General features: G+C 48.8%; 1 protein-coding gene across 3 annotated transcripts; it reads right to left on the bottom strand.

The window, feature by feature from the left end:
* Window positions 1-2164: 2164 nt before the first annotated feature.
* On the bottom strand, window positions 2165-25975 carry MTHFSD (methenyltetrahydrofolate synthetase domain containing). 3 transcript variants are annotated; one of them, XR_313371.2, is made up of 9 exons: window positions 25966-25975; window positions 24696-24799; window positions 23393-23506; window positions 19884-19997; window positions 16558-16648; window positions 13172-13284; window positions 12798-12923; window positions 5581-8184; window positions 2165-3136 (listed from the first exon to the last, which is right to left on the bottom strand). XR_313371.2 is itself a non-coding variant. In XM_005862526.2 (8 exons), the coding sequence occupies exons 2-8, from the start codon at window positions 24756-24758 to the stop codon at window positions 7699-7701; spliced, it is 1107 nt and encodes a 368-aa protein (XP_005862588.1). In that variant the 5' UTR covers window positions 24759-24799; window positions 25966-25974; the 3' UTR covers window positions 5196-7698. The 3 variants fall into 3 exon arrangements, 1 of the variants encoding a protein (XP_005862588.1); XR_313370.2 differs by lacking the exon at window positions 23393-23506 and adding an exon at window positions 23247-23360; XM_005862526.2 differs by lacking the exons at window positions 2165-3136; window positions 23393-23506 and adding an exon at window positions 23247-23360 and having other exon boundaries at window positions 5196-8184; window positions 25966-25974.
* Window positions 25976-25981: the final 6 nt, after the last annotated feature.

The following is a 25981-nucleotide window of genomic DNA, read 5'->3' as shown; positions in this document are numbered from 1 at the left end:
GTCTGCTGGCTGGGCTGCTGGCTGGGCTGCGAGGATGGGCGTGAACGGTGCAGTCCTTGCTCTTCTGCTCCCGGAGAGTGGTGGAGGAAAGCAAGCACCAGAAGCACCAGGTTTCCCTGGGCCTGGGCCTGGGTTTGGAACCCTGAACAAGTCCCATCAGCCTTTGAGGACAGCCTTGTTTGTGGTGGTTCAGCAGGTAAGGAATTCTTACCACAAGGCTGAGCTCTCGTCCACTGGACGCCTTCAGCCGGGGGGCGGGGGGGGGGGGGGGGGGGGGGTGTGTGTGTGTGTGAGAAGTGGGCGCAGGAGTGGAAAGAACACTGGCTTTGCAGCAATGATCTCTATCAGGTGCAGCACTGTTCTGCCAGAACGGGCTGTGGGACCAGGTCGGGGAACCACTGTGTCCTGATCCGCCGTCTTCCATTTGTAACGGTGGAGAGAACATTGCTTCCCACTTCACAGGCTGAGGCAGTGGGTGCTGGGGCATCAGGAAGATGCCTGGGCCCGGCCAGCTGGCCGTGTATCCCACCCGTTTTATTGGGCAGTGTGATGGGATTTAGGGAAATTCTGTGGAAGGAAAAGGCGGTGGGAGAGACTGGGTACCAAAAGCTTGGGTTTCCTCCTGAAGATGAAAACTCTTTTCCAGGTGATAAAACTGGATTTTCTATAAACTTCCCTTCCCTTAGAACAGAAGCGTAAAACTGGATTTTCTATAAACTTCCCTTCCCTTAGAAGCCTTGGCGGTGGAAATGGGGCTCTTCACGGAGTCACAAGAAAAGCATTTTTGGGAGCCCTGCCTGGGAGGGTGCAGTGGTAAGACTTATTGACATGAAAATAAAGGCCCGTCTCGGGCCCATGTCTCCTCCATCCTGCTGTGGAAGGCCAGCCTGTCTTCACCAAGCCCAGAAGAGCCAGGTCAGAGAGGTGTGCCATGACCCAGCATCGGGAGGGCATCCGACGCGGCTGGAGTTGAGTCTAGTCCGTGCCAGCGCTCAGTCCAGCTGTCTCTGTTCCCACCTGGTGAGCTTCGTGTCTGTTGCTACTGCGCTCCGGCTGGGGCTGTGTGGCCATACAGAGGCCCAAGCTTGGGCCTGTGCGGCTGCCCACGTGCACAGCTGCAATGACCTGTGCGTGGAGCCCCACGGCTGCTAGGGCTACTACAGGGAGAACATGCGCAAATAGGCCAACAAATGAGCAAATGCACACTGTTAGGCTTGGGAAAGAGCCGGCTTCCTTTCAAACTAACCAATCTCTTTCCTAATGCTTCCCGGGCTTGTGCTGGTCCTTCCCCATCCGATCTCTTTCCTAGATCTTCTGGGGTTTCATGCCCTCATCCAATCTGATCCTTTCCTCAGGCTAGATACCTTCCCTTTATGGTGGCCATCTGGGCTCCTGTTGCGCATGTGCCAGGCAAAGGACTCCCCTCCCTCGCCCTCCCTGGCTCCCGGCTAATGGAGGGCTGTCCCCTGGGAGGTGGATCTTCCAGGGATTATGTCCCCTTTGGCAGAGGATGCGGCTTCCCCTTGGTGTGTCTGAAGCTGTAACTTCCAGACGTCATTAGGCTCAGCCAGTCTAGCTCCCTCCTCCTTTTTAAGATACTTTTTATTGATTTCAGGGGGGGGGGGGAGATACAGAAACCAATGATGAGAGAGAATCATTGATCAGCTGCCTCCTGCACGCCCCACACTGGGGATAGAACCCATTCCCCGGCATGTGCCCTGACCGGGAATCAAACCATGACCCCCTGGTTCATAGGTGAATGCTCAACCACTGAGCTATGCCAGCCGGGTTCCCTTCTCTTTTGTTAACTCCTAGTTGCCTATGCTAACAGTATGACATGAATTGGGTACCAGCTCCCAAACTCCACGGAAAGGCAACGAACCTTCCATGCTGATTTATATATAGCTAAGGTTTGTTGCATTAGGCAGCTTTGAAGAGGGTAATACTAAGTGCATGAAATGCACTGGTCAACTTTCCTACTTGGAGAATATTCTTCAGATGGCTCATCTTGGGGTCACTGGATTCTGCACCCATTAAAATCTGACCTTCTGAGAGGGAACAAATGAATAAAGTCCTTAAATTCAGGGTCTTGCCTATGCAGCCCTTCCCAATGTTATAAAACATGCCCTTGTATTATTTCCAAATCCTTTTGTTTCTTTTTGTGTCTATTAAATTAGCTGGATTTTATTCTGATGTGTGGTATGAAATCCATTGCTCTATTCACCCTTCAAAACACCAGCTAGTAGCTCTCATTCCATTTCTTAAGAAGCAAGCCCTCCCCCCTTTGAGATTACTCTTATACTCTAGAATCCCACCCGCTCAGAAACTGTTCCACTGGTGCTCCGATTCGCCAGTACCATGCTGCTTTAAGCACTGACGCTTTAGAGTAGGTTTTGACATCCGCTTTATCAAGCCCCATGAAAACATCCGTTGGGATTTTGCAAGGTCACGTATAGAATATCTTAATACATGGAGAAATAATAACTTTATAATACTGAAACTTTTCATCTAGAGCACAGCATGCCTCTTTATTCAGGTCTTTCATCTTTTTCAGAAAAACTTTATAATTTTAGCCATGTGACCCCTGGACTGTTCTTTAGGTGTACCCCCAAGTTATTAGTTTTGGTTGCTACTGCATAAAAAACAAAATTTTCGGTAAGTTACTAATACTATATGGGAAGGTTGCTGATCTATATGCTTCCCGTTTTGGATTTTGAGGACTGTTCGACATGAAATAAAATCCTCTTTAGCTGAAGTAAGTTTTGTCTACTTTCTCCAACATTTCATTCTTTTCACCTCTATCGTCTTTGTGCTAGTTCCAGGAAGAATCATGTGGCTCATCTCTCAACTAAGTGTATTTGCGTCTATTCTGCCTGCAGTGTGACTACTTTTTATTTTATGGTGTTTTTAACTCCTAAGAATTGCTTTTTTTCCTTACCAGTTTATTCTCTTTGTAATGGCTATGATGGCCTTCTAATTACCTTCTGATTCCTGTATTGCCATTTCCACAATGGAGAGATACTGTTTCAAGATGCTGGTTTTCCTCAATGACTGGAGGTTCCTTATTGTCTGTTCAGATCTGTAGACAAGGGCCCAGGGAGCAGTGCTGGCATCCTCCTCTCTCCAAGCAGGAATCCTGTCACGGGATATTTACACACACACGTCGGTTGTGGAGGTCTGTGCACTGACACTGCCTTCTGCAGCTGAGGGGAGCCACCCTCCCCCCATGTTTTTTGTGAATCCTCACCCAAGGATATTTTTTCCATTGATTTTGAGAGAGTGGAAGGGAGGGGGAGAGACAGAGAGAGCAACACACCAATTGGTTGCCTCCTACACACACCCTGACCAGGGCTAGGGATCGACCCTGCAACCAAGGCACGTGCCTTTGATCAAAATCGAACCCGGACCCTTCAGTTCTCGGGCCAACACTCTACCCACTGAGCCAAACCGGCCAGGTCTCTCCATGTTTTGAATGTGGGTGGGTCTTGCCCTCCCTGTGTCAGCTGCAGCTTTTCCACGGTCTCTTCTCCAGTTTTCTCACCTACTTGCTGACTGTCTTCTCTCCTCCACACCACGTCTAATATAAATGTAGAATCACACATTTTTATTTTTAAAAAACATCTTTACCTGTCCTGCTCAACGCTTTCCCTTTCTGCCTACTTTCAACAAGCTCTCTTCTGAACGTGATCTAGCCCACAGGGTCTTTGATATCAGGCTCAGGATTTCCTGTGTACTTCGAGATCAGTGCAGAGAAGGTAAAACACTGACACGATTTTTTCATAGAAAAGTGGAAACTGTTTTCTCAGACTTTTCAGTACAGAGCAGGTGTTGCCTGAAATCCACTTGTTGCCTGGAGTCAATCTTTTTCATAAATGCTCTTCCTTCACATCTCATGTGTCAGACCCTTTCACTTTGAGAGTCTCTGAAAGGCCCCATGTTGATCTGTTTTCTCTTTATTCAACTGTATTCAGACTGTGTATTTCCTAGAAACTGGCCAGTGGGTTCTCCGTAGGTGCTGCTTTTCCGCCTGTGAGCCGTCACACTTTCTCTCAGATCTCAACAGAAGGGACTGTTCCAGTTCAATGGCCCAGCCATCTGAGGGCTGGGAGGAGCCGGCCATGGCTTACCAGGCAGGGGAACATAGGTGGTGCGTGCCTTCTTCTGTCTGGAGTAAACTCCATAGCCAGGAGCCCCTCTGGAGCAGAAATGGCTGCTTCCCGTCTTCATAAACATGCCCTCCAGCAAGCTCAGTGCTGTGGTCACCCCCGCCCACGTCCACCAGGTCTCAGCATCCGCGACAACTTTTGTCACCTGGGAAATGGCCATCACTACCATCACTGATACCCCTCAGGCCCGGGCCTGCTGCTGCCACCTCAGACTCTTGCTCTCAATGCAAGGACATGAGACAGGACCTCAGGTTAGTCCTGAGTTCTGCCCCATTGGAGCTGCTCTTCCCAGTCTGAGAGGTGATCGAGGGGGTCTCTGGGTGGCTGAACCATATGCCCCCCTGCAAAGTACACAATCATGAGCACTTGCTACGTGCAGACCGTACATTTTTGAGGCATGATCTTATCTAGCCTTCACAGATCTATGACCATCTGTAGATGAGCAAATAGAGTGCGGAGCTAAGTGACTGCCGTGGCACAGCATACCTAACACTGGCAAAACTAATGCCTCCACCAAATGTTGGTTTCTGAAGCTCACACTGCTAATCCTGTTTTAAAACTGCAAAGAAGAAAGACTGAAAATAAATAAAAGGTGGTATCAATCAAGGCTGCTTAAATGGTGGGGTGATGGGTGATACCGCTTTACACTTCTGATATTCCAAAATTCCCACAATGGCTATGTTTACTTTTATAAACAGAAAAAAAATCTAAGTGATGGAGACCAGTGAAGCTCTAAAGAAACACAGACTGTGAGAACTGGTCAGGTGTTACAGACACCAAAGGGTTTGTCCTAAAGATGAAGCTGCGGAAACACGCATAAGCCACGTGACTAGCGCGCAGCACAGGAACCGAGCAGAGACCACAGTGGAACCTGCGCTTCTGGGCTCCCAGGCAGGGGCCAGCACTCACTGTGAGTTTCTGGAAACTGTGCAGCTGCAGATTTGGCACGAGGCAAATCCAGTGGCAGAGCTCACCACCATTTAGGAAAATACAGGACGGGACCCACAAATCAAGACAGCAACCCTTATGTCTATATTTCTCAGCAGGTTGTCAAGTGGTCATTTTCCATTCTTCAACCTCATTATCGTCATGTAAATTATATAATTATGATTCCGACAAGTACTCGAGTCTTGGGAACAAAAAGCTGGGTCCCTCAGCGCTTGTCCTGCAATCTGAGTGCTCTTCCTGGCGGCTCTGAGGAAGACTGTCCAGGCCTGCCCGAGGCAGGACGGGGGGTAAAAGGTGGGTCCACGCTGCTACGTTTGGGGGACTTCTATTTCAGGCAGGTGGTCTTTAGTTTTCCTTATACTACTTCCCACAAATATAAACACGATGAAACTCATTCAGATCTGTATATCATTCATCTGGATTATTCTGGCTGTGAGTGACAGAATACCCAAGCGACCTGGCTTACCCAAGAGGGACCACTATTGATGAGTGTAACACCGTCCACGGCAGGCTGGCGTATGCACAACTGGACACAGGGCTTCGGGCGGTATCATCATGCTCTCCTTTCCCTCTCTGTCTTGGGTGAATCCATCCACATGTTAGTTTCCCGAACTGCTATGTATTTGCCAGGACTTGTTCACAGCCAGGGTACAGCAGGAGTGAAAAAGATGGGCAGTGACACATTTCCTGTTCTGGAGTGCTAGTCAACAGTGAAAACGTCAACAAATCCAAACAAGAACATGACAAATACAAGAGGTATTCTGGGAAAAAAGAAAAACTAAACAAAAGGAAACAGTGAGGAGTTAGGATGATCAGCTCGCTACTCTGGGTTGGGTGGCCAGAGTCAACCTCTGACATCCCTGCTGAACGCCTAGTGACAAAACAAAACCAGCCCTGCAGACGAGGGTGGACAGTTCAGGCCAAGAGAGAGGAAGCCCAGAGGTCCCAAGGCAGGGAAGGTCCTGGTCCATTTTAAGATATTTGTCTACTCTCATTTTATTCATGACAGCTTGGAAAAGGAGCCTGCATTTAATGAACAAATCTGAGGATGGTGAAACCTCGTTGAAAGTGGAGTCCAGAGCTGGAAGAGAGTTCTTTCAAATGTGCCACTCTATGCACACTACTGACCCCAACAGGAGGGACCCACCCCACATCTCCCATGGCATGGTTCTACTTGCTGCCTCAGCAGGAGGAAGAAGGATTCCTTCTGGCCCAGTAACAGCTCAGCCAATGAAAAGTCACTACACTTCCATCTTTCAGTTTCCTCCAATGGGCTCTTCCTTTACAACAGCTCCTCCCAAGTCCATAAAAGAGCATTCCTCTCCTTTATTTCTCAAGACTTTCACACGGTTTGCCTCTAGATCCTATGTCCTGAATTACAATTCTTTGTTGTTCCTGCATAGTCCCATTTTGCTAGAAAAATACCTATTTGGATAGATTTTCTTAGAGAAATACCTATTTGGATAGATTTTCTTAGAGAAATATCTGTCTATTTGGATAGATTTTCTTTCCGAAGTCTCCACAGTATTTTCATTGTAAAACCAAAAAGGAAATGTTTTTTCCAAGGGAGACTGAGTACCTTAAGAATATTTTCTTGAAAGTTCGTGCAAGGCCTGGCCTCTTGAGGCATAATAATGTACTTAAAATACACAGTAAGGCCCCCTGGTGAAAAAATAAAATTTCCAATGAGTGTACATTTGAAAAAATAAAACCTACACTTAAATGCTTATTTTGACGTTGTGCCCAGGATCAATTGCAAAAGTGCTTCTGTTTAGAAAGCATAGTTCAGCCAAAATCCAGCTTGTTTTTTAGGAACAAGGAACTAGAGGAACTCGGAGAACATAGGCATTAGGTAAATGGGAGTGCGAGAGCACTTGCGGACTCTGCCTGTGATACAGACCTGCATGACTCAGTTTCTAAAACCACTGTCTCCTACGAGTCAGCGCTTCCTGCTCTGTGCAGGGCCGCTGGCCGAGGGCAGAGCGAAGCCCAGGGAAAGGAGAAGGGCTGGAAAGGTAAGGCGAGGACAGAGGGGAGACCGCTCCACCAAGGGTCCATGTCGCACCAGCTCTCCATTTCCGACACCAGGACTGAGTTGAGAAAAGCGGCTTGTACCCAGGAGGCGGAGGTACCTGGCTTCTGCGATTTGAATGCATCTTTCCCTCCAGCAGTGCCGGGCAGGGTCCTGGGGCACGAGCGCGTCCTGGTTTGCCCCACGGTGCTCCTGCGTCTGGTCCCTGCCGGGGCCTCAGACTCTTCTAATCCACTGTCACCACTTACTCCCACTCGCTTATTGCTCATTGGTCCCCTAAACCCCCCAACTGCGGTCTCTCCAGAGAACCAGCACGGTTATACCATCCAGTGGGCTGAGGACCATGATAAACAGAACTGAATCCATGGGGCGCTCAGCCTCCTGAGTGTAGGAAGTGTACTGGTCAACTTCCCTCCTCGTCAGATCAACAGGAGGCAGGGCCTGCGGCTGTGACTTCCTAGAAAGAACGAACCTGGTCAAAGCAGCTCGTGTAGAAATAGTTGGGCCGCATCCTACCATGCGGGCCTCTGGAGGTCAGGTTGTCACCGACGGTCAATGGTCTGGGTGCGGCTCTCTAGCATGGCCACCTGCCGGGTCACTGGCCCTCTGCTGCCGGGCCAGCGCCACCTTCAGGGTGTTGGCACCCAGGTGTAAGCCCTGTAAGCAGGAGAGGGCCTGCTGGGCCGAGGCTGGGTCCTGGAAATGGAGGAAGGCCCTGTGCTGTGGGCCCTGCCAGGTGAGCCGCAGTGGGGCTGCGCCCCGCTCTCGGAGGGCTCTCTTCAGCTCACTCACTCGCGTGTCCCGGGGGAGGTTCCCCACGTAAACAGTGTCGGAAGGCACATCCTCTCCCTGCGGGAAGCCTGCCTCCGGCTGGGCTGGGTCCCCGGGTCTCCTTACAGCGCCTGGCGGAGCTGCGTGCTGGCTGTGGGCTTCTAGGTGTGGGTGCTCATCCTTAAGCGTGACGTCTCTCCCGGCCTGCTTCTCTCGGGAGCGAAGGCTTCTGAGTATTGGGATTCTTCCCATCATCGCACAGCTGATCTGAAAAAGTAAAGCAGTTCCAGCTACTCAGGGTGTCCAAAAGGGACCAGACTTGGTCAGGAGGGAGGAGATGAGAATCCCACAGGGGCCTCTGCCACACGTGCTCTCGGCAGCGTCTCTATCTGCACAGTAAGCCACGAGCCCTGTGATGTGGGTCCCCACTCCCTTACTCAGCAGCTCTGAGCCCCTGGCTGAGGGCATGCCACAGCAGCTGGCAAGAACGGGCAGCTTTCTCTGTTCTCCCAGAGGCCAGGAAGCAGAGAACCGAAGGCCTCCGCACAGGGGGGGCAGCTGAGGCCACTAGTATGAGGGTCACAGGGTCACAAATGGCATTTCCCCTGCTGGCTCCCCAGGATAATGGTTTTTTTGCCTCCATACCTGTCCCTTCCCCCTGACTAAGCCACTGGGCAGGATGAGGTCTGTAATAGGCCACAGGGATCCCCTCCTCCTGCTCCCCACCCTCCACTGAAGGAGCATTTCTCAGAGAAATGTATCACTGACTACGTGGAAACAAGGCAAATCTGAAATAGACCAGTTTCAGCAATGAGTCTAAAATAACAGTAATAGGCCACAGGGATCCCCTCCTCCTGCTCCCCACCCTCCACTGAAGGAGCATTTCTCAGAGAAATGTATCACTGACTACGTGGAAACAAGGCAAATCTGAAATAGACCAGTTTCAGCAATGAGTCTAAAATAACAAATACTACACACACACACACACACACACACACACACACAGTGAAGCCTCAATGGACAGGACTTCTATACAAAGGACATCTTTGGCTTTTTGGCCTAATCAATCAACAGATAATTCCTGAAACCTACAGCAAAGGAAAGACAGGTGTCCCAGTAAATGAGGCTCAAAGTGGAGCCGCCTGAACAGGCTGGAACTGCCTCTGTGGGCCTGCAGTGTGGAGACCGCTGGCTCTGTCCTGCTGGGGCAGGGACACGAGGGCTGCCCGCGGGTCGGGCTGAGCCTGGACCACTGAGCCGGGGCAGAATTGGTCTCATATTATCAGAGGAGGCAGAAGAGGAACAGAAAAACACTCTTTAGTCCTTTTCACAATCCTCATTCTTTTGTTGTTGTTGTTAACCCTCACCTGAGGATATCTCTTTTCCATTGATTTTTAGAGAGTGGAAGGGAGGGAGGGAGGGGGGAGAGAGAGAGGGAGAGAAACACAGTGAGTGGTTGCCTCCTGTACACTCCCGGACCCAGGCCAGGGATCAAACTGAAACCCAGGTATGTATGTGCCTTGACCAGGAATCGAACCCGAGACCCTTCCGTGCTCGGGCTGATGCTCTATCCACTGAGCACACCAGCCGGAGCAACCCTCATTCTTTAGTGATACTTTCTGTCCTTCTTTTGGGCATGAAGCTTGTAAGTGATTAGTTACAAAGAGGCAAGCAGTGCCCAGGCACCGGCTTCCCCCAGATGTGGGCATGTCAGAGTACAGATCAGCCCATGAGGAGATAGGTGTAATTTTTCTACAAAAATAAATAGTTTTTTTAAAAAATTGTATGTATTGATTTTAGAGAGAGAGAAGAGGGGGGGGGGGGGGGAGAGAGAGAGAGAGAGAGAGAGAGAGAGAATTGATTTGTTGTTCCACTTATCCATGCATTCATTGTTGATTCTTATATATGCCCTGACCAGGGATCAAACCTGCTCCCTTGGCCTGTCGGAATGACACTCTAACCAACTGAGCTATCCCAGGACAAAAATAGTTTGACTAGCATCAGTGTTCTCGTTATATTCAGAATCATATGTAACTTAGAGCGGTGGTTCTTATCCTAGGCAGAAACCTTTGAGAGAAGTTGGGGTTCCCTCCCTGGAACTCTCCCACAATTCTGTGTACAAGTCCACAATGTCTGTTTATGGACTTCCAAACCACAAGAAGTGTACAGGCCTCAGGTTAAAAATCAGTGAATTAGAGTAAGATTTACAGAAACACAAGCACCTAAGAATAGCCTAGCGCCTTCTTGCAGACTTCATTTAGTACCTGGTCTAAGTAACACTCCCACCTCGGCAAAGCCTTCTGTGGGTCAGAGGCCTCTCCGAGGGGACACCAGCCTTGCTCCCTGGCAAAGCGAATTTGATTTTCTTTTTTTAAAAAAATGTGTTGGTTTTTCATTTTTCTTTTTTTAAATATTTTTTGCATTGATTTCAGAAAGGAAGGGAGAGATAGAAACATCAATGATGAGAATCATCGATTGGCTGCCTCCTGCACGCCCCCCAGTGGGGATTCAGCCTGCAACCTGGGCATGTGCCCCCCACCGGAATCGAACCTGGGACCCTTCAGTCCGAAGGCCGATGCTTTATCCACTAAGCCAAACCGGCTAGGCTAGGGCTTGATTTTCTTTTATATGCTAATATCACGCTCCACTGAAGCACGCGCTATCAGTCACTTAGAGAAGCCTCTGCGAGCAGCACTAGTCCTTTCGGGTCTTCAGAACGGCACACAGACTCAGCTGCCATGGAAAGATGGTGCAGACAGGCTTGCTCCTTCTAATGTTGCCCATTGTTCAGACACAAAGGAAAAAAATCATGTCTGTGCCATGGGATCTCCACAAGATGTGACTACTCGTTTCTAATCGACAGGAACTTTTTGCCCACTGTCCCTCCAAAATTCTTTTGAACTGATTCATCAAAAGGTGATTAAACTCACAGACCTAGAGGTTCTGGTTCCCCCCAAAATCCCAAAGATTATCTAAGTCCAGCCAACCCGACTCCTTCCCATGTCCCTGCTCTACCTTCCTAAGGAGTTCCGATTCTTGTGTTCTTTCCGAATATTTAAAAGCTGACTTAAACTAGTCATAATTAGATTCTTAAGTTACTAGATCTGGTGTTTAGAAAGGATGACCAACAACTGCAATTACAATCAGAGGAAAAGTCTGCCTATACGGATATAAGGAAGCGCTAAATGTTAGTCCACTGCAAGCAGCAGCAGGAACCACAGGCCTCAGCAGCCCCTGCCATCTGGGCCGGGTGAGGGTGACCACCCCTCGCGTGCTGTAACTTCTGTGCGTTTTGCCCGGTGGAACCACAGAGCTCCCTCAGGCAGAAGTAAGTGTTCTCGGGGCAAGGCTCTACACTCGGGCGGCAGAAATTCATTGTAGAACATGTAACGTGAAGCAAAAACACATCCTGCTGCACACACCCCAGGGCCAGCACCGTACCACCTGCAACCAGCTGGAGAATAATGAAATGCTTTAACTCACAGCACATACTAGCGGGAAGTCTACAGCACCCTCGCACAGGCACGTGCAAAGGGCCTATAGAAACTGGAATGCACAAATGCGTGCTTTTACGTAAAATTGCTTGCTTCAAGAGCAAGATGTTTATTGGGTAAAAGGAATGACAAGCTAACGTCAGTGTAGTCTTCCACACTCCCCCACAAATTCTAAACAGAAAAGCCCCCCTCCCCCCCGGCCCGCAAGGTGGCTCCTGCCAGCTGCCTGCCGTTCTGTGCTCTATGCGGACGGCTCGGGCGACTGCTCCCCATGGCGCACAGAAGGCCTCTGTGAGCCAACCTACGGCTGCACGTCACACTCGGGACAGGCCCACGGCAGTGCTACTGTTTTTCCTGGCTGGCAATTAGGAACATTTGTTACATTTTGTTAACTTGCCATGTGCAATGAAAGATGTTGCTTGTTAATCAAACATAAAAAAATATTTCCACCCTTGTGTAACTAAAAAAATAGTAAAAAGCAAATTTGGTTTTCTTTTATATGCTGCAAGCACGCTTCACTGGAACACACAGATATCAGTCACTTATAATGATGACATTAAAAACCTGTCCCTACAAACACATGTTAAGTCCAATATAAATCAGGAATCTGACACTGCAGGCATCTGCTGCCAACCCAAAAGAAGAGCTGGGTTCCAATCGTACTCGGCCACTCACTGGCTATACGGTTTTGGATATGCTGCTTTCTTTCTGCCCTCGCTTTCCTGACCCAGAGATAAGGAGACGAGGATGGGTGATCTTTAAAATCCCCCTCGTTCTAAAATGCCAGGGCAGGTCTGAGCCGCTGCTGGCAAAGATGAACAGAAACGCCACGAGTATTTCTAATGGGAATACAACTCCTCTGGGTGAGGCTAGAGCTTATCACTGATGACAATGCTCTGAGGTCCCTCCAAATGCCCAGGTGGAAAGGTTCTAGAGGAAGCATGCTCAGAGGAAGATAAGCCAGGACCTGGGCTGTCTTCCCCAGATACCACCCACTCCTTGAAGCGCCCACTAGCTTTCTAATTACAGTACCTCTGAGTATAATGCTATAAACCAGTTGGCAAACGAATCCTAGTCGCTAGCCCAGCTGGTGGATCGGCTCATTCCTGCTGCCTGTAGCTAGATGTCTTGTGGAAGGAGACCTTGAACCTGCTGCTAATCAGAATCCCATGGGTTTGCAAAGTAATTCTTAGGTTCATGCCTGGAGACCGTGATCAGGAGCTGAATTGTTGAAAAGCTCACCGTAACTCTAACGTATGCCACTGCAGGCCTGGGGACAGCTGCCACGCCAGAGGGAGGACCCAGGGAAAGAGAGAGGCCTCCAAGCTGGGGCCAGCGCAGGCCACGGGAGACTGTGGCTGCCCTCGCTGCCATGCACTGACCCACCTTAGACCACGTGATTCCTGTTGGCTTTGGGCGCTCACACCCCGTGGCGATGACTCTGGTTGGAGTGAGAATATAGTCCACGGTGAGGTCGTGATCCTCAAGGAGCGCTTCAGGTATGTCAACGACCTGGGCAAACAGAAGTGGGTCAAGGAGCTGACGGGAACACACTGCAACGGCACTGTGCAGTGGAGGCTCCATCTCCCAGATCCACTGGGATGCGGCCCCGGCTGAGCCATGCCACTCATGACACAGCACGGAGTGAAGGCAGAGACTGGTCTGCCTCTGCCTGCCTCTCCCCACCTTCCCCTCCCTCCCCGCATCCCCCTCACTCTCTCGGAGGAGCACTGCGTGGCTCTGTCGGCCACAGGAAGCACCTGGCAGTCGTGGACGATGGTGACCACTGGCGTCCCCTGGCTGACTGCTCCCATCGACGCCATCATGGCATATTCAAGGTCAGCATAACCTTCTCCCTTCCCAATTCTCCAGCCTAAGAGACAACGCAGAGAATCAACATCTGAGTAGGGTCCGGGGAATCACTCAGGAGTAAACTTTTCATTACGTCACAATGAAGGGAGAAACGTGGACCCCATATTCCTGGCCTTCCATAGTAACTCTGTAGGCGGCCCATTGAGAATGAACTTAAAGAGGAATCAAAGAGGAGTAACAATACTGAATATGTACAGTGGCTAACACACAATGAAGTGAACGTCAAACCTTTATATTTTATTGATTTTTTACAGAGAGGAAGGGAGAGAGATAGAGTTAGAAACATCGATGGGAGAGAAACATCGATCAGCTGCCTCCTGCACACCTCCTACTGGGGATGTGCCCACAACCAAGGTACATGCTCTTGGCCGGAATCGAACCTGGGACCCTTCAGTCCGCAGGCCGATGCTCTATCCACTGAGCCAAACCGGTTAGGGCGAAAGAGTTGTTTTTAAAAGGACTAAGAATAACTTCCTACTAAAGGCAAAATCTTTTTCGTCTCCTTCCCTTGAAAGGAAAATAAAAGCTCTAAAATCAAGGATATGCGATTTAAAATGGCATAGCTACCCTATCACCCCTATAGCTCCTGAGGAAGGGTGGTGTAAGCAGTACTAGTGCTATTTCTGCTAATTCGTAAATGGCAGCGTAACAAAGGGATTATTATCTGAGGCTACAGGAGGAAAGAATGCAGCAGGACAGTAAGCAGTAACAGGCCTCTGGCTCCCAAATTGAGCCAACACATTCCTCTGGGTAGCAGCCCATGACAGTGCAGAAATTCTGACTTCTACTTCACATCAGCCTCACCACCGAGAGTGTAAGCATCATTGCTCGTGCATCTGAGATTCAGATCTGATCATGCTACTTTTACAATTAAAAGCTTCCAACAGTGCAGGCAAAGAAATAAGAGAAAGACAATTCAATAGAAAAATAGCAAAGGATATGAACCGTCCACAGAAAGAGATGGGCAGATGAATAGCACACATATGAGAATGTTCAATTTCACTCGTAATTGATGCAAATTAAGAGGCACATGAAGCCCTGACCGGGTTGGCTCAGTGGATAGAGCGTCAGCCTGCGGACTGAAAGGTCCCAGGTTCGATTTCAGTCAAGGGCATGTACCTTGGTTGCGGGCACATCCCCAGTGGGGAGTGTGCAGGAGGCAGCTGATCGATGTTTCTCTCTCATTGATGTTTCTGACTCTCTATCCCTCTCCCCTCCTCCCTGTGAAAAATCAATAAAATATATTAAAAAAAAATCCTGTTTGGCAATTCCTCTCCCATGGACAGTCCCTACAGGCCCACGTAGGCCATATGACAAGATGACAGCTCACTCTAGCGCCATCCATAAGGGAAGAAACAAAGCCAAACCCTGAAGAAAACGAAATGTCCGTCAGCCAGGGCGATCAACAGGTCAGCCGGGCTGTGCTGCCGGCCAAGGCCTTGGAGACACATCACCCACATGGCACCAAGCGCTGCGAGTGCTGCCGCCGCCCTGTGACACAGACACAAGATGAACACACAACCCACGCAGAGCACACGCGACACCTGTGTCTCAGGCAGTGCGGGTGTCTGCACTGACACAGGAACTGCCGGCAGCGGGGTTTGGGAAAAGGAAGGAGCTGTGGGGGTGACGCTTTCTGTGCTGTTCAAATTTCCCAAACACATGCAGGTGGTTTTGTTGCTTTAAGCAGGTGGTTATCTGGATGGTGAGATTTACAAAACATATGCTTCTTCATACATCCCAAGCTAAAAAAGAAAACCCCCGATAATCTTTGAAAGAAGAAATGTTTGCTCATTTTCCATTGCCAGATCAGTACAGTCCAAATCCTGTCACTGGCCTCAAGGCCTCAGGAAAGCCGGCCCCAACCGCAAAGGGCCCTGCTCTGAAAACCTGCCACCTCTCCTCTCGTTCCACCTGCCTCGGAAACAACTGGCATGCAAGGGCTAGCCCTGGTGTCACTTCTGAGGTGATGCCCTGCCCGAGGCTCACAGGTCCCTCCTCTGACCCCGCTGCTGCCCGTTCTAACTCCCACCTGATGCCAAGCACATGGTCCTGAAATTCGGCTGCTGTCTGCTCCTCCCACTCACTGCGGGCCCCGGGCAGAGAACACCCTGCCGGCCTGGCTCCTGGCCCCTGGTAGGCACGCAGGAAAGGTGTGCTCATGTGCACAGGATAAAGTATCTGTAACTGTGCATAGGAAAAGCAAAACATCTCACATATCAGCTCAGAGAGCTGGGAAAAGACAGTAAGTAAACTGAAGGTGAAGATATTGCAGACCAGCATTTAAAAACACCAAGCTCAATGGTTGACTTGGAGCATCTCTCACCAACTATTTACTGCAAACCTCTCCTGAAGACAGAACTTGACCGTGGCCAATTAATTTCAGAGAGAGAGCTTTGGGTGCCCAGCTGGCATGGCTCAGTGTTTGAGCGTCGACCTATGAACCAGGAGGTCACAGTTTGATTCCCGGTCATATGCCCAGGTTGTGGGGTGTGCAGGAGGCAACCAATCAAGGATTTTCTCTCGTCATTGGTGTTTCTATCTCTCTTTCCCTCTCCCTTCCTCTCTGAAATCAATAAAGACGTATTTAAATAAAAACAAACAAACAAACAAACAAAAACAACACAAAGAGTTTTGGGGATGAGAGGAGAGAGAACACTTTTCTAGTGGGACCCAAATCACACTAGGAACCACTGACTCCACCCAAGAACCAGCAGATTGTTTTCAAAGAGCATCAGGCTGGGCTGGGGCAGAGTAGTGCAGGGGGAAGAGGTCCCTCGGAAGCACAGGGGCCCACGCCTGAGGGTGCCAGGCAGCGCTGCTCACCTGCCCGCACTGCGAAGCACCAGGCCTCGCAGCAGGCGCGGGGCACGTCTTGTCCAGGGCGCTGCTGCTCCATAACAAACACAAGGTGCAGCAGTTAAGGTTTCCCACTCACTGGAGGCTCTCCAAGACCAGCTATTTACTGACACACTGCAAATAAACTCAGCTCCGGTGCCAGTTAACTTAAGAACAGAGGGAAACCTTTCACCATCTGAAGGGATTATCTCACTTTATTTTTCCTGTTGAGAAGAGTGGAAATACTGTAAAAGTGTTGAGTGGGAGGGACGGAGTTAACTCTTCAAAATGAACGATGGATGCACTGGTTTTGGAAGCCAGGCATGCGACCAGAGGCTGAAATTCCTTACCGTCGGCGCCCAGAAGCCGAGCAGAGCCAGTGGAAAGCAAGCTGCAGGCCAAGTAGTCGCACTGGAGTTCCTGTTTGTAATCTTACCTTTTTCGGAAACGGCCACGGAGCCCACCACCACTAAGTCCACGAGGACCCTGGCGTCCAAGCCCACAGGAACACTGTAGTCCCTCACGCCCTGCAGACAGAGACACGGACCTGAGCTTCCCCGGCAGCGAGCGGCTGCCCCACCTCACAGCTCACAGGCGAGTGTGAGTCGGAATCAACCTCCTTCGAGAAGCAGATGCATGCGCAGCCCTACAGCATGGCAGAAATGGAATTTCAGGAAAACCAATTTAGGATAATTTACCACAATGTCTTCCCAGGAAAGATGCCAAGAGGGACAGACAGCACAAATGGAGAGGATATTAACTTCATGATTTTTAGCAAATCATTTCCCCACCCCGTGATCAGAACACAGGCAGGCACAGGAGTCCCTCAGAACTTGGTCCAGACCCCTCTGCCCTGTGACCTCAGCAGGAGGAAGCTCTCTGGGCTTCAGTTTCCTCATCTTTAAGAAGGGGACACCACCCAGGCTTGTCGGGCTGGTGTTACGATGAAATGCTAACACGGAGGTACAGCATTTGGCACATAAGACGTGACCACATTAATGCAGCATGAAAGGCTGGAGGCCATGACCTTCGTGTATAGCATACTCACTTCTGAAATATTACTTATTCAACCAAAATGCACTGAAAGTACTCCCATGCGTACTAACTAGTGGAGGCCTGTATTTAACAAATAGGGAAGCTGACAGGCCGTGATTCTGATAACAAGGGCTACAGTTAATCTAGGAAACCAGATTGGAACGATGTTCGGAGCAGTACCTGGCAGAAGCGAATCACTGGGTGTGGTATTGGCCCCTGTCCCCTGTCTACAACTATAGGACAAGCCACACACAGAATCAGTACATGAGATAAGTTTGGGGGACTTCCAACAGTCAAACCAGTCAACAGCCTAGGTGTTCCCACCGCGGGAAAGCCTGTTTCCTCACTCTCACAGTGGCTATGGAGACAGGTATCTCATGTCCACAGCCCTTGTCCCCAACTCAGTGTTAATGGGCTCAGTGTCGGGCAGCCGTAGTGAGCAGACAGCTGTGTGGAGTTCCTGGGTTGTAACTCTGTCTGTTACAATTCCTCTTCCCTCACTCAGCCAGCCTCACCTGCTAAGCCTCGCCAGACAGGAGTAGACGGACTTATCATGTGAGTAACACACTTTTCTGCCTGCCCGTGGGGTGGTTACCAGAACACTCCTGTGTCTGAGCAAATACAACGACAAGGACGACAGACACAGATGGCTGGGGCGTGACGGTGGCCGGGGGCTGAGGTGGTGAGGACAAACTCAGAGACTCATCTTCCAAGAAACAAGGCGCCCTCGGAGTCTCCTAGAGTAGATGTGCACTGTGGCAGTATTCCTGCCATTGAGCTTTGGCAAACAAAATAAAGATCGCACTAAAATCTGCATCTGCGTGCAGACGTGGCCTAAGTGTCTCCCCACTTCACCACTTTCCCTATGCCATAAAGTACATGAAAATCTTTTTGCAGCTCATGACTCTGGATCTCTGATTTGGATCCAGTATCTCACGCTATAAAAACGCCCAAACCCTGCTGTTCAGTCCTTATTAAAGCTCAGCCATGAGAACGGGTCTGGCCTCCTCATGGGCCGTTAGGCTTTCAGGAGTGCGTGTGTGGGACCAGCCAGAGCTGGCACTTCACGGGGAACTCTGGGCAGTAAGCAGAGTGGTGGTCCCCTTTCGGAGGGGAGAGGGATGCTGTTTCGGGTGACAGACCACTATAGCAGCACCGACCTGGACCTCGATCCCAGGAAAAGACTCTGTTACTGTCGTGAGCCTATGATCTACACCAGTGATTCCCAGTGGGCGCTGCAGCGATCTAGGGGGGCGGTGATGGCCACAGGTGCATTTGGGGGTGATGAGTAACTGCTATTAAAATTTAAAAAAATTAATTTCCAGGGACTGAGTAATATTTTTTCTGGAAAGGGGGCGGTAGGCCAAATAAGTTTGGGAACCACTGATCTACACGGATCACATCCCCTGTCGCTCCAAGAAACGTGGGTTCAAATCTGCAGCCCAGGTTGCCAAAGGCAGAGGGTCACAGGGCTTGCAGTTTTGAGCAGCAACCTGAACCACTGCTGCCTCTTATTCTTCTATCCTTATCTTCCCTTTGCTCCTTTCCCCACACATATTCTATTATTTTACTTTATTATTAAGTACTATTGTAAGTCTCATCAAATTCTATTTTTGGAATACAACAGGTTATCAATAAATATCAATAAAGCATTCAATTTTTACACATTAGACTTAAGTGGAAAATCCCTGTAAGAAAGGAATATCTTGATGCCCTATTTTTTATTCCAGTAAAGTAAGAATCAAAGTACCTGGGTCTACTCTAGGAGTCTGAAAAACCACCAAATTCTATTTCTTTATCTGTAAACTACAAGACAAATTCCATTATAACACACACTAATGTAATAGTTACACACTTTGGTTTTATTACATGGTGAGGCATTCAAGAAAATCTTACATATAATATCAAAAATATACATCAGTGGTTCCCAAACTTATTTGGCCTACTGCCCCCTTTCCAGAAAAAATATTACTCAGCCCCTGGAAATTAATTTTTTTTTAAATTTTAATAGCAGTTACTCATCGCCCCCAAATGCACCTGTGACCATCACTGCCCCCCTGGATCGCTGCAGCACCCACCGGGGGGCGGTAGCGCCCACTTTGGGAATCACTGATATACATACACATACACACACACACACACACACACACACATATATATCCTCTTATATACATACCCATGTATACACATATACATATATACGGTTTCCCTCCCAAATGTATACACACTATGTCTGTAGATTTTATTACATTGAAAAAATGAAATGAATTTTAACAAATACTGCCTTTATAACTATTCAGAGTGTGTGTGCATTTTTTATATACATACATATATATATAAGCAATAATTAATTTTCAACTGGTGAGTCATTCCAATTGAACATATTTTGGAAATTCTATCCTGTGTCCCCAATTGCTCTCATGGCCTTTGATAAAAATCTATAGACCACTAACCATCACAGATTAGCACTAGAGGGCGCCAGAGTACCAGGTATGTACTATGTTTTTCCTTTTCTTTCTTAACAGAATTTATAATTTGCCAGCTTGGTGCGAAACAGAAACCAAGTTACAAAAACAGAACCCAGGTATTCATAGTGTTTCTACCTGGCCCCTTAATGGCAGGTGCTGAATACTTTTAACATCTCTGTTCATTAGAAATAAATTTCCAGCGTTGTGGTGAATGACAGGCTATCCTAACTGAGCAGACGCTGCAGCTGAAAACACTTACCTGGGAGGTGGCACATTTTCTCAGGATGTCTTTAGTTGCCCCAGGGGGTGGTGTGATCCTATTAAATAACCCTGTTCTCAGTCTCGGTGTTGGAACCAACAATGTTTTTTTGCTCTTTTAAAAGAAAAACAATCGATAAATTACAAAATGAAATAGGAACTTTCTTGCATATGTTTTTAACATTTCAGGAGTGAAACAAGTTACTATTATCTGCAATTTCTTGGTGTGTGCCAAGGAAATTACTTGTTTGCAAACAAATAAATAAAAGCGTGAGGGTTAATTTTATTTAGAGACACTACTTTACCCAGCCTTTCACAGGGCATTTGTTAAACGGCTAATTCTATTTCACTTGCCAATGAAAATTGTGACATGTAAAAAATGACAACACAAATCCAAAAAAAGGTCTGTTCTTACAAAATTTCCAACCATAACTTTCCCATGTTCCCTGTTCTCAGCATTAAGTATTATATAGCTGCCGTTTTAATTCTAAACTAGTCGCTACAGCTACATTAACAATGTTATGCCATCAAGCATTTATTTGCTGTTCAATAAATCACAATCTAAAAGGTCAGCACTTGATAGAATCAATATTATATATTCATCTGTGTCAACAGCCCTCATCTCCTACAGTGGAACCTCGGCTCTCTAACTTGGCTGTTCGAGAAGCCATTTGTTCGAAAACTAAATCATGTTCCCCATTAGAAATAATGTAAATTGAATTAATCCACTGCAGACTCAAATGATTCCCTGTTTTTGCCTTTCTTTTAAACAGTACATGTCTAATGCACTGTTTAATCTGTAAATACTTTCTTCCTTAAATTTATCGAACCGCCCCCTGCTAACCTTAAATGAATTTCTCATGTATCACTGCCCCCAACAGGCTCTCCTGGACTAACTGCCTTTCATGGATTCAATCAACAACAGTTTTTCCACCTATTCAATTGCCTGTGACTGTGGTGTTGTGAGCACTTTCACACCCTTAGCAACATCAGCACTCTCGATGGCCTCTTTATGTTTTAAAATTGTGCTGATCACCAGCAACAAAAGCCTTCTCTCCTTTGTTTATTGTCTAAGAGACACTTTTTGTCTTGCTGAGGTATCAGCATGAATGGGCTGTCAGGTTGAAAAATGAAGTTTTGGTTGACAACTGAGATATTTTTTTCTGTGAACCAAATTGGTCAACATGGGAGCCGCTGGAGAAACGAGGTTTGACTGTATTTAGTCTCAGATTGTGAGTGCCAGAGGACACAGGGCTTCTCGGAGTGGGTGCCCTGGGCAGCAGCCACAGAAACCCCTGGGCACTTGTTAGAAATGACTGGAAGCCGGCCCAGCAACCTGCTTTAACAGCCCACCTGGTCAGTCGGGAGAACCACTGCCCACGGGCATCTCTGTGGGCACACAGAGGAGGGCCACAGGCAGTCATAACATTTATAAAATCTTTTGTGTAAAAAATAGTATGCCTCAGTTTTTGTGCAGGAGAAGCCAGCCTGAGACCAATAAAAGACCTCTGAAATCAGTCTGGCTTACTTAAATAAACATTTTCAACCACAGAGAAGAGTATTTCCTACAAGCAATGACCACATACCATCCTCCTTTTGAGTGCTAACTCGTGTTGGGTTCCTGGCATTTGCAGTCTCCAGATGACTCTGCTACACTGAAGGTTGATTCCGGTTCCTCCCTCTTTCCTGGAAGCTGCTCACCATAGCTCAGCAGATCTCAATCCTAGTTGTACGATAGCATCTCCAGAGCCACTCAGGGCCTCTGACTCAGAACCTGACTTCGGTGACAGACATCTTCAAAGCTCTCGGGAGGGTACTGACCTGCAGTGAGTGTTGGCAAACGCAGCCAAGGCCAATGGTTCTCAAGCACAAACCAATTCAAGGCCTGGGGTTGGGCTGGGGAAGCCAGGTGTGGTCTGCGGCGTGTGCAGCACCATCCCTGCTTGCACTCAGGTGGGACTGGGGAACCTGCAGTTTTATCTGCTTCCTACATGACTGTTAACCCACTACACGAAACCACTGATGAACTTGTAGCCCTAGAGCATAGGGACTATATGTGACATTGTGTGCTTTTCACCACTACGTCCCTATGCCTGGCAGAGCCTGAAATACAGCTTGGCTATTTATTTCTCCTGAATAAATAAAGTGACAATGAGGATTCAGTGTTCCTCCAGTCTCTACCATTCCTGACGCGTGACTTGGTCAAGACACGTGACCTCTCTGTGTCTGGTTTCTTCAATGTCATATGGGAAGAGAGATCTCTCCTACTGGATTGTCAGCAGGATTAAACGAACATAGGAAAATGTTTAAATAGAAATGGGTTTCATATATCCTGTGGGTCCTTCACTGCTGCTGCTATTACCACCTCTAGTTCATTAAAGTGCTTTGTTGACCGAGAAAACAAGGCTGGCAAGGAAGAATGCTTCCAGAAGAGCCTACACCAGAGGCCTCTTGGGGCTGAACCGCAAACAGAAGTCAGAATCACTTCCTACACTGGAGAGTTGAAAGAACCAGAGCAGGATCCCTACACTCTCCCCATTCTGGTAAAATTACTTTCTGGTACTTCTTCCACCACGTGGGATGGAAGGTGCCATTCAGAACCAAGGCTTCTCCGGAGGCACAGGAGAACCAACCGAGTCACCACACGAGGTGAGGGAGGGTGAGGCAGAATTCCGAAGACCCTGCCCCGCGGCTCTCAGCACCACAATTATCAGCAGCAATTTGTTCAGCAAAACATCACCCATTCATAAAATTAGTGGTTATCTGAATGTTACTGCTTTTAAAGTTTTGTTTGCACTTAATTTATATGCTTATGTTCATTTTATCATTGCATAAGAGCTATGAGCATTAACATTTATACCAAGTTTTATGTTTACATTTATTGAATTATAATAATTTAAAGCAACCCTGGAGAATTTTTTTTTTTCTTGAAAGGGGGCCTATATAGTTAAACACTGTTCTAATATATTTTTAATATATATAATATTTTGGGGACGCACCAGATTCCTGACTCATGGGTTATCCCATTTCAAAGAACTGCAATGTTACAAAGGTAGCAGAAAGAATAAACATATTGTAATCTTTCCCTTCTGATGAAGCACATCAGAACTGAGAATACGTCAACGTCATCATCTTGCATGTCTTTTATCTTTGAATTCCGGAAACATCCAGGACTCCTGACTGACTGACTGCTGAGCAAGTGAAAGACTTCTGGACTGTTCCTGGAAAAACAACTCCAGGGCACGTTCTGCGTGGGAGAGACTAGAAGAGCCAGCCTCTGAGTACAGGACTGCACGCATTTACCAGCCACCTGGCGAGCGCCTTCCCGTCAGGGCCAGGGCTCCGTGCAGGGCAGTGGGATTACCTGCAGTGCCAGCAGCCGAACGCCTTCCAGCGGCTTGTCGGGGTCCACTTTAACTTCCTGCGTTCTGGCAAAAACTCCGAGGTCTTTGATGCTTTGGCAAGCCAGGTAAGAGCCCTGGGTAGGCAAGCAGACAGAGCTGCACTTACGTCGAGGACGAAGAAGCGAGCGTTTTTCTGGGGAGCATCAGGGTTGACTTTAATGGTCCTGGCCATTTTGAACGCCTGCAAGCGTGGGAAGTGCTCAGCGGCCCGAGAAGCGCCCTGTGTTAAAGGCAACGGCACGTTACTGAGAGGACAACTGCAGTCTGAGCACCTGCTGCAGCATCCCCCCCAGACAGGCGGAAGCACTCATCGAGCGTGAGACAGGATTGAAGAGTCACACAGAGAAACATCTAAGACAGCAGTCAGGGTAGAGAGGGGCTGAGAAAGCTGGCCAAGCCCCAATTTGTTACTGAAATAAAACACACTCCCCCCAAGGGTACAAATCATGTGTAAGCTTAATGAATTTTCACAAAAGGAACACACCTGCGAACCACCCCCTAAACCAGGACAGAGCGTATGAATCCAGGTTAGAGCACTGGCCCGCAACCCCCTCCCTCTCCTGGCTGATTTCCTTCTGAAAGATCATCACTGATTCTGTGCACCTTTCATCCGTTCCCTGCACTTCACGTACACCTCTCTCCCTGGAGAAACAAGCACTAAAACAAAAGAAAGTATCGACAAAACCATCCAAAAGAACAGTTTTCCAGAAGAACAGGATGGCCTCGGAACCAGCTCAGCTAAGGACCCGGCAAGGGCTGGGGCCTGCTCCTTGGAAGCCGGGCTGGGGAGAGAATGTCCAGCCCAAATGGGGGGTGATGGCATTGAAGCACATGGGCCACGTCCTTCGGGCCAACAGAGCAGTGTATTTTCAACAAGCGCTTTCTTTTTCTCTCGGCAAACATGTATGCCAAACATTAGGGCTGTGCATGCTGCCTTTTTCAGGCACTCTAGTTTCTATTAATACTATCACAGAGACACCTCTGATTGTCTTCTATTCTGAACGCTGGGAGCCTGAGGCCCAGCGTCATCAGGGCCTGGTGAAGCCTTCCTCCTTCCAAAGGTACCAGCAGTGGGCTGACGTCTCAGAGCGCATCACCCTTTCTACCCTTGGGGAACCAATTTTGTAAAAAGGCACCACAATAACGTGCGTTCAGCCAGGATAAACATTTCATTCTGCATCAAATAGTAAACGGTAGACTGAGCACCACGTCGACAAGACAACCAACCAACCCACCCTGCACAGAAAGGCAAGGGGCCCGAGAGTGAAGGGAGGTCCCGCAACACAGAAACACCCCCGCCTGGTGGTTCGCATTTCACACCATGAAACAGGGTGGTAACTGTATTACCAATGCTATTCATTTAGGAACACCCCGTTTCCCTTTTGAATGCTCTGGGGATACTTCAGTACCTTGAAGTTGGGAATCCTATGATGGACAGGCCGGGGAAAGTCAGCTATATTATGTGATTCCATGTAGTCCCAGATCTGCTCCCGAATGTCCTGTTTGGAAACACCTATCATAACAAGGGTGTCTGGTTAAACAGTTGCAAGGAATTCCACGGCGCGTGCACCCCAGGGCCTCCCCCATGCCTGCTTCATGCACCCTCCACTCTCTACAGGCCAGACCAGGATCTAGGCCTTCTGATCGCTCCATCATAAAATCAGGGTTAGTGATAAGTCCGACACCCACGACAAATCATTGAAGTCCAACGATAGAGTAAACTCAATATAATCCCAAATTTTAACACAACTATCGTAAGGCTATTACATTATCACTTCCACTAACAACCCAGAAGCCCTACAATATCCCTAACAGGATACGGACTGTGTGGAACACAAGAAATGCAGACATTGGGGCCGGCCCTGGAGAGTCAATTCATCACAAACATCTGAGTGACTCCCATTTAGAAATCAATGGGTTAATTGGGAGGGGAGGCAGAGAATAAAAGGGCACGTCCCTGCCCTTGGAACGTTATGAAAACAGAGGAAATGGTCAGAATAATAAGAGGCGACATATAGTATTAACGTGTGACATGCCCGACCCTGCGCTGTAGCTGCGGGTCAGGTCAGCTTGGGTTTCACTCTTCTTTCTCCCTCTGGCTCTGAGCTCAGTCCTGGCACGTGGCAGCGTCTCCAAAGGCCTTTTTTCTCATCCCACTGGGTTACCAGCAGCGGCTCGCTGTGCAGGTTTCCTGCTGCACGCGCAGGCATGGCAGGACCCGGGCGCACCAGGAGCCCTACATGATCTCTGCCAGGCAATCCTGCACCCAATCAGCACAGCCCGGGGACCCCGGGCCGAGCCTCCCCCAGCGCCGGGGCCACCCGAGGCCTCACAACGCATCTGCTAGGAAGACGATGACCAAGTGCCCAGCGTGTCGGTAAAACTGGTGTCGTCCTGCCCCTGCCGCAGCCGCGAGCCTCAGCTTCCCGCGCTGTAAGCAGGGGTGATAGGGAGGGCGGATCTCTCGGGAGCAGCGGCGATGAGTGTGCGGAACTAAGCGACACCGCTCCAGCCGCAGGGAGCCCTCCGCCCTCCGAGCCCGTGATCGCGGTGTCCCGCCCGGGCTCGACCCCAGCCCTTTCCGCGTGACCCTCTGTCTCTCCCACAGCCCTTCCCCGCCCACTCCCTTCCCTCCGTAGTCCCTCGGCCCCCGGCCAGCCTCGGGGACAGGACCCTCACCCGCCCTGGGCTCCAC

The sequence above is a fragment of the Myotis brandtii genome, unplaced genomic scaffold (assembly GCF_000412655.1).
Source record: "Myotis brandtii unplaced genomic scaffold, ASM41265v1 scaffold165, whole genome shotgun sequence".
NCBI classification, from domain to species: domain Eukaryota; kingdom Metazoa; phylum Chordata; class Mammalia; order Chiroptera; family Vespertilionidae; genus Myotis; species Myotis brandtii.
This window is presented reverse-complemented; position numbering and strand designations above follow the sequence as displayed.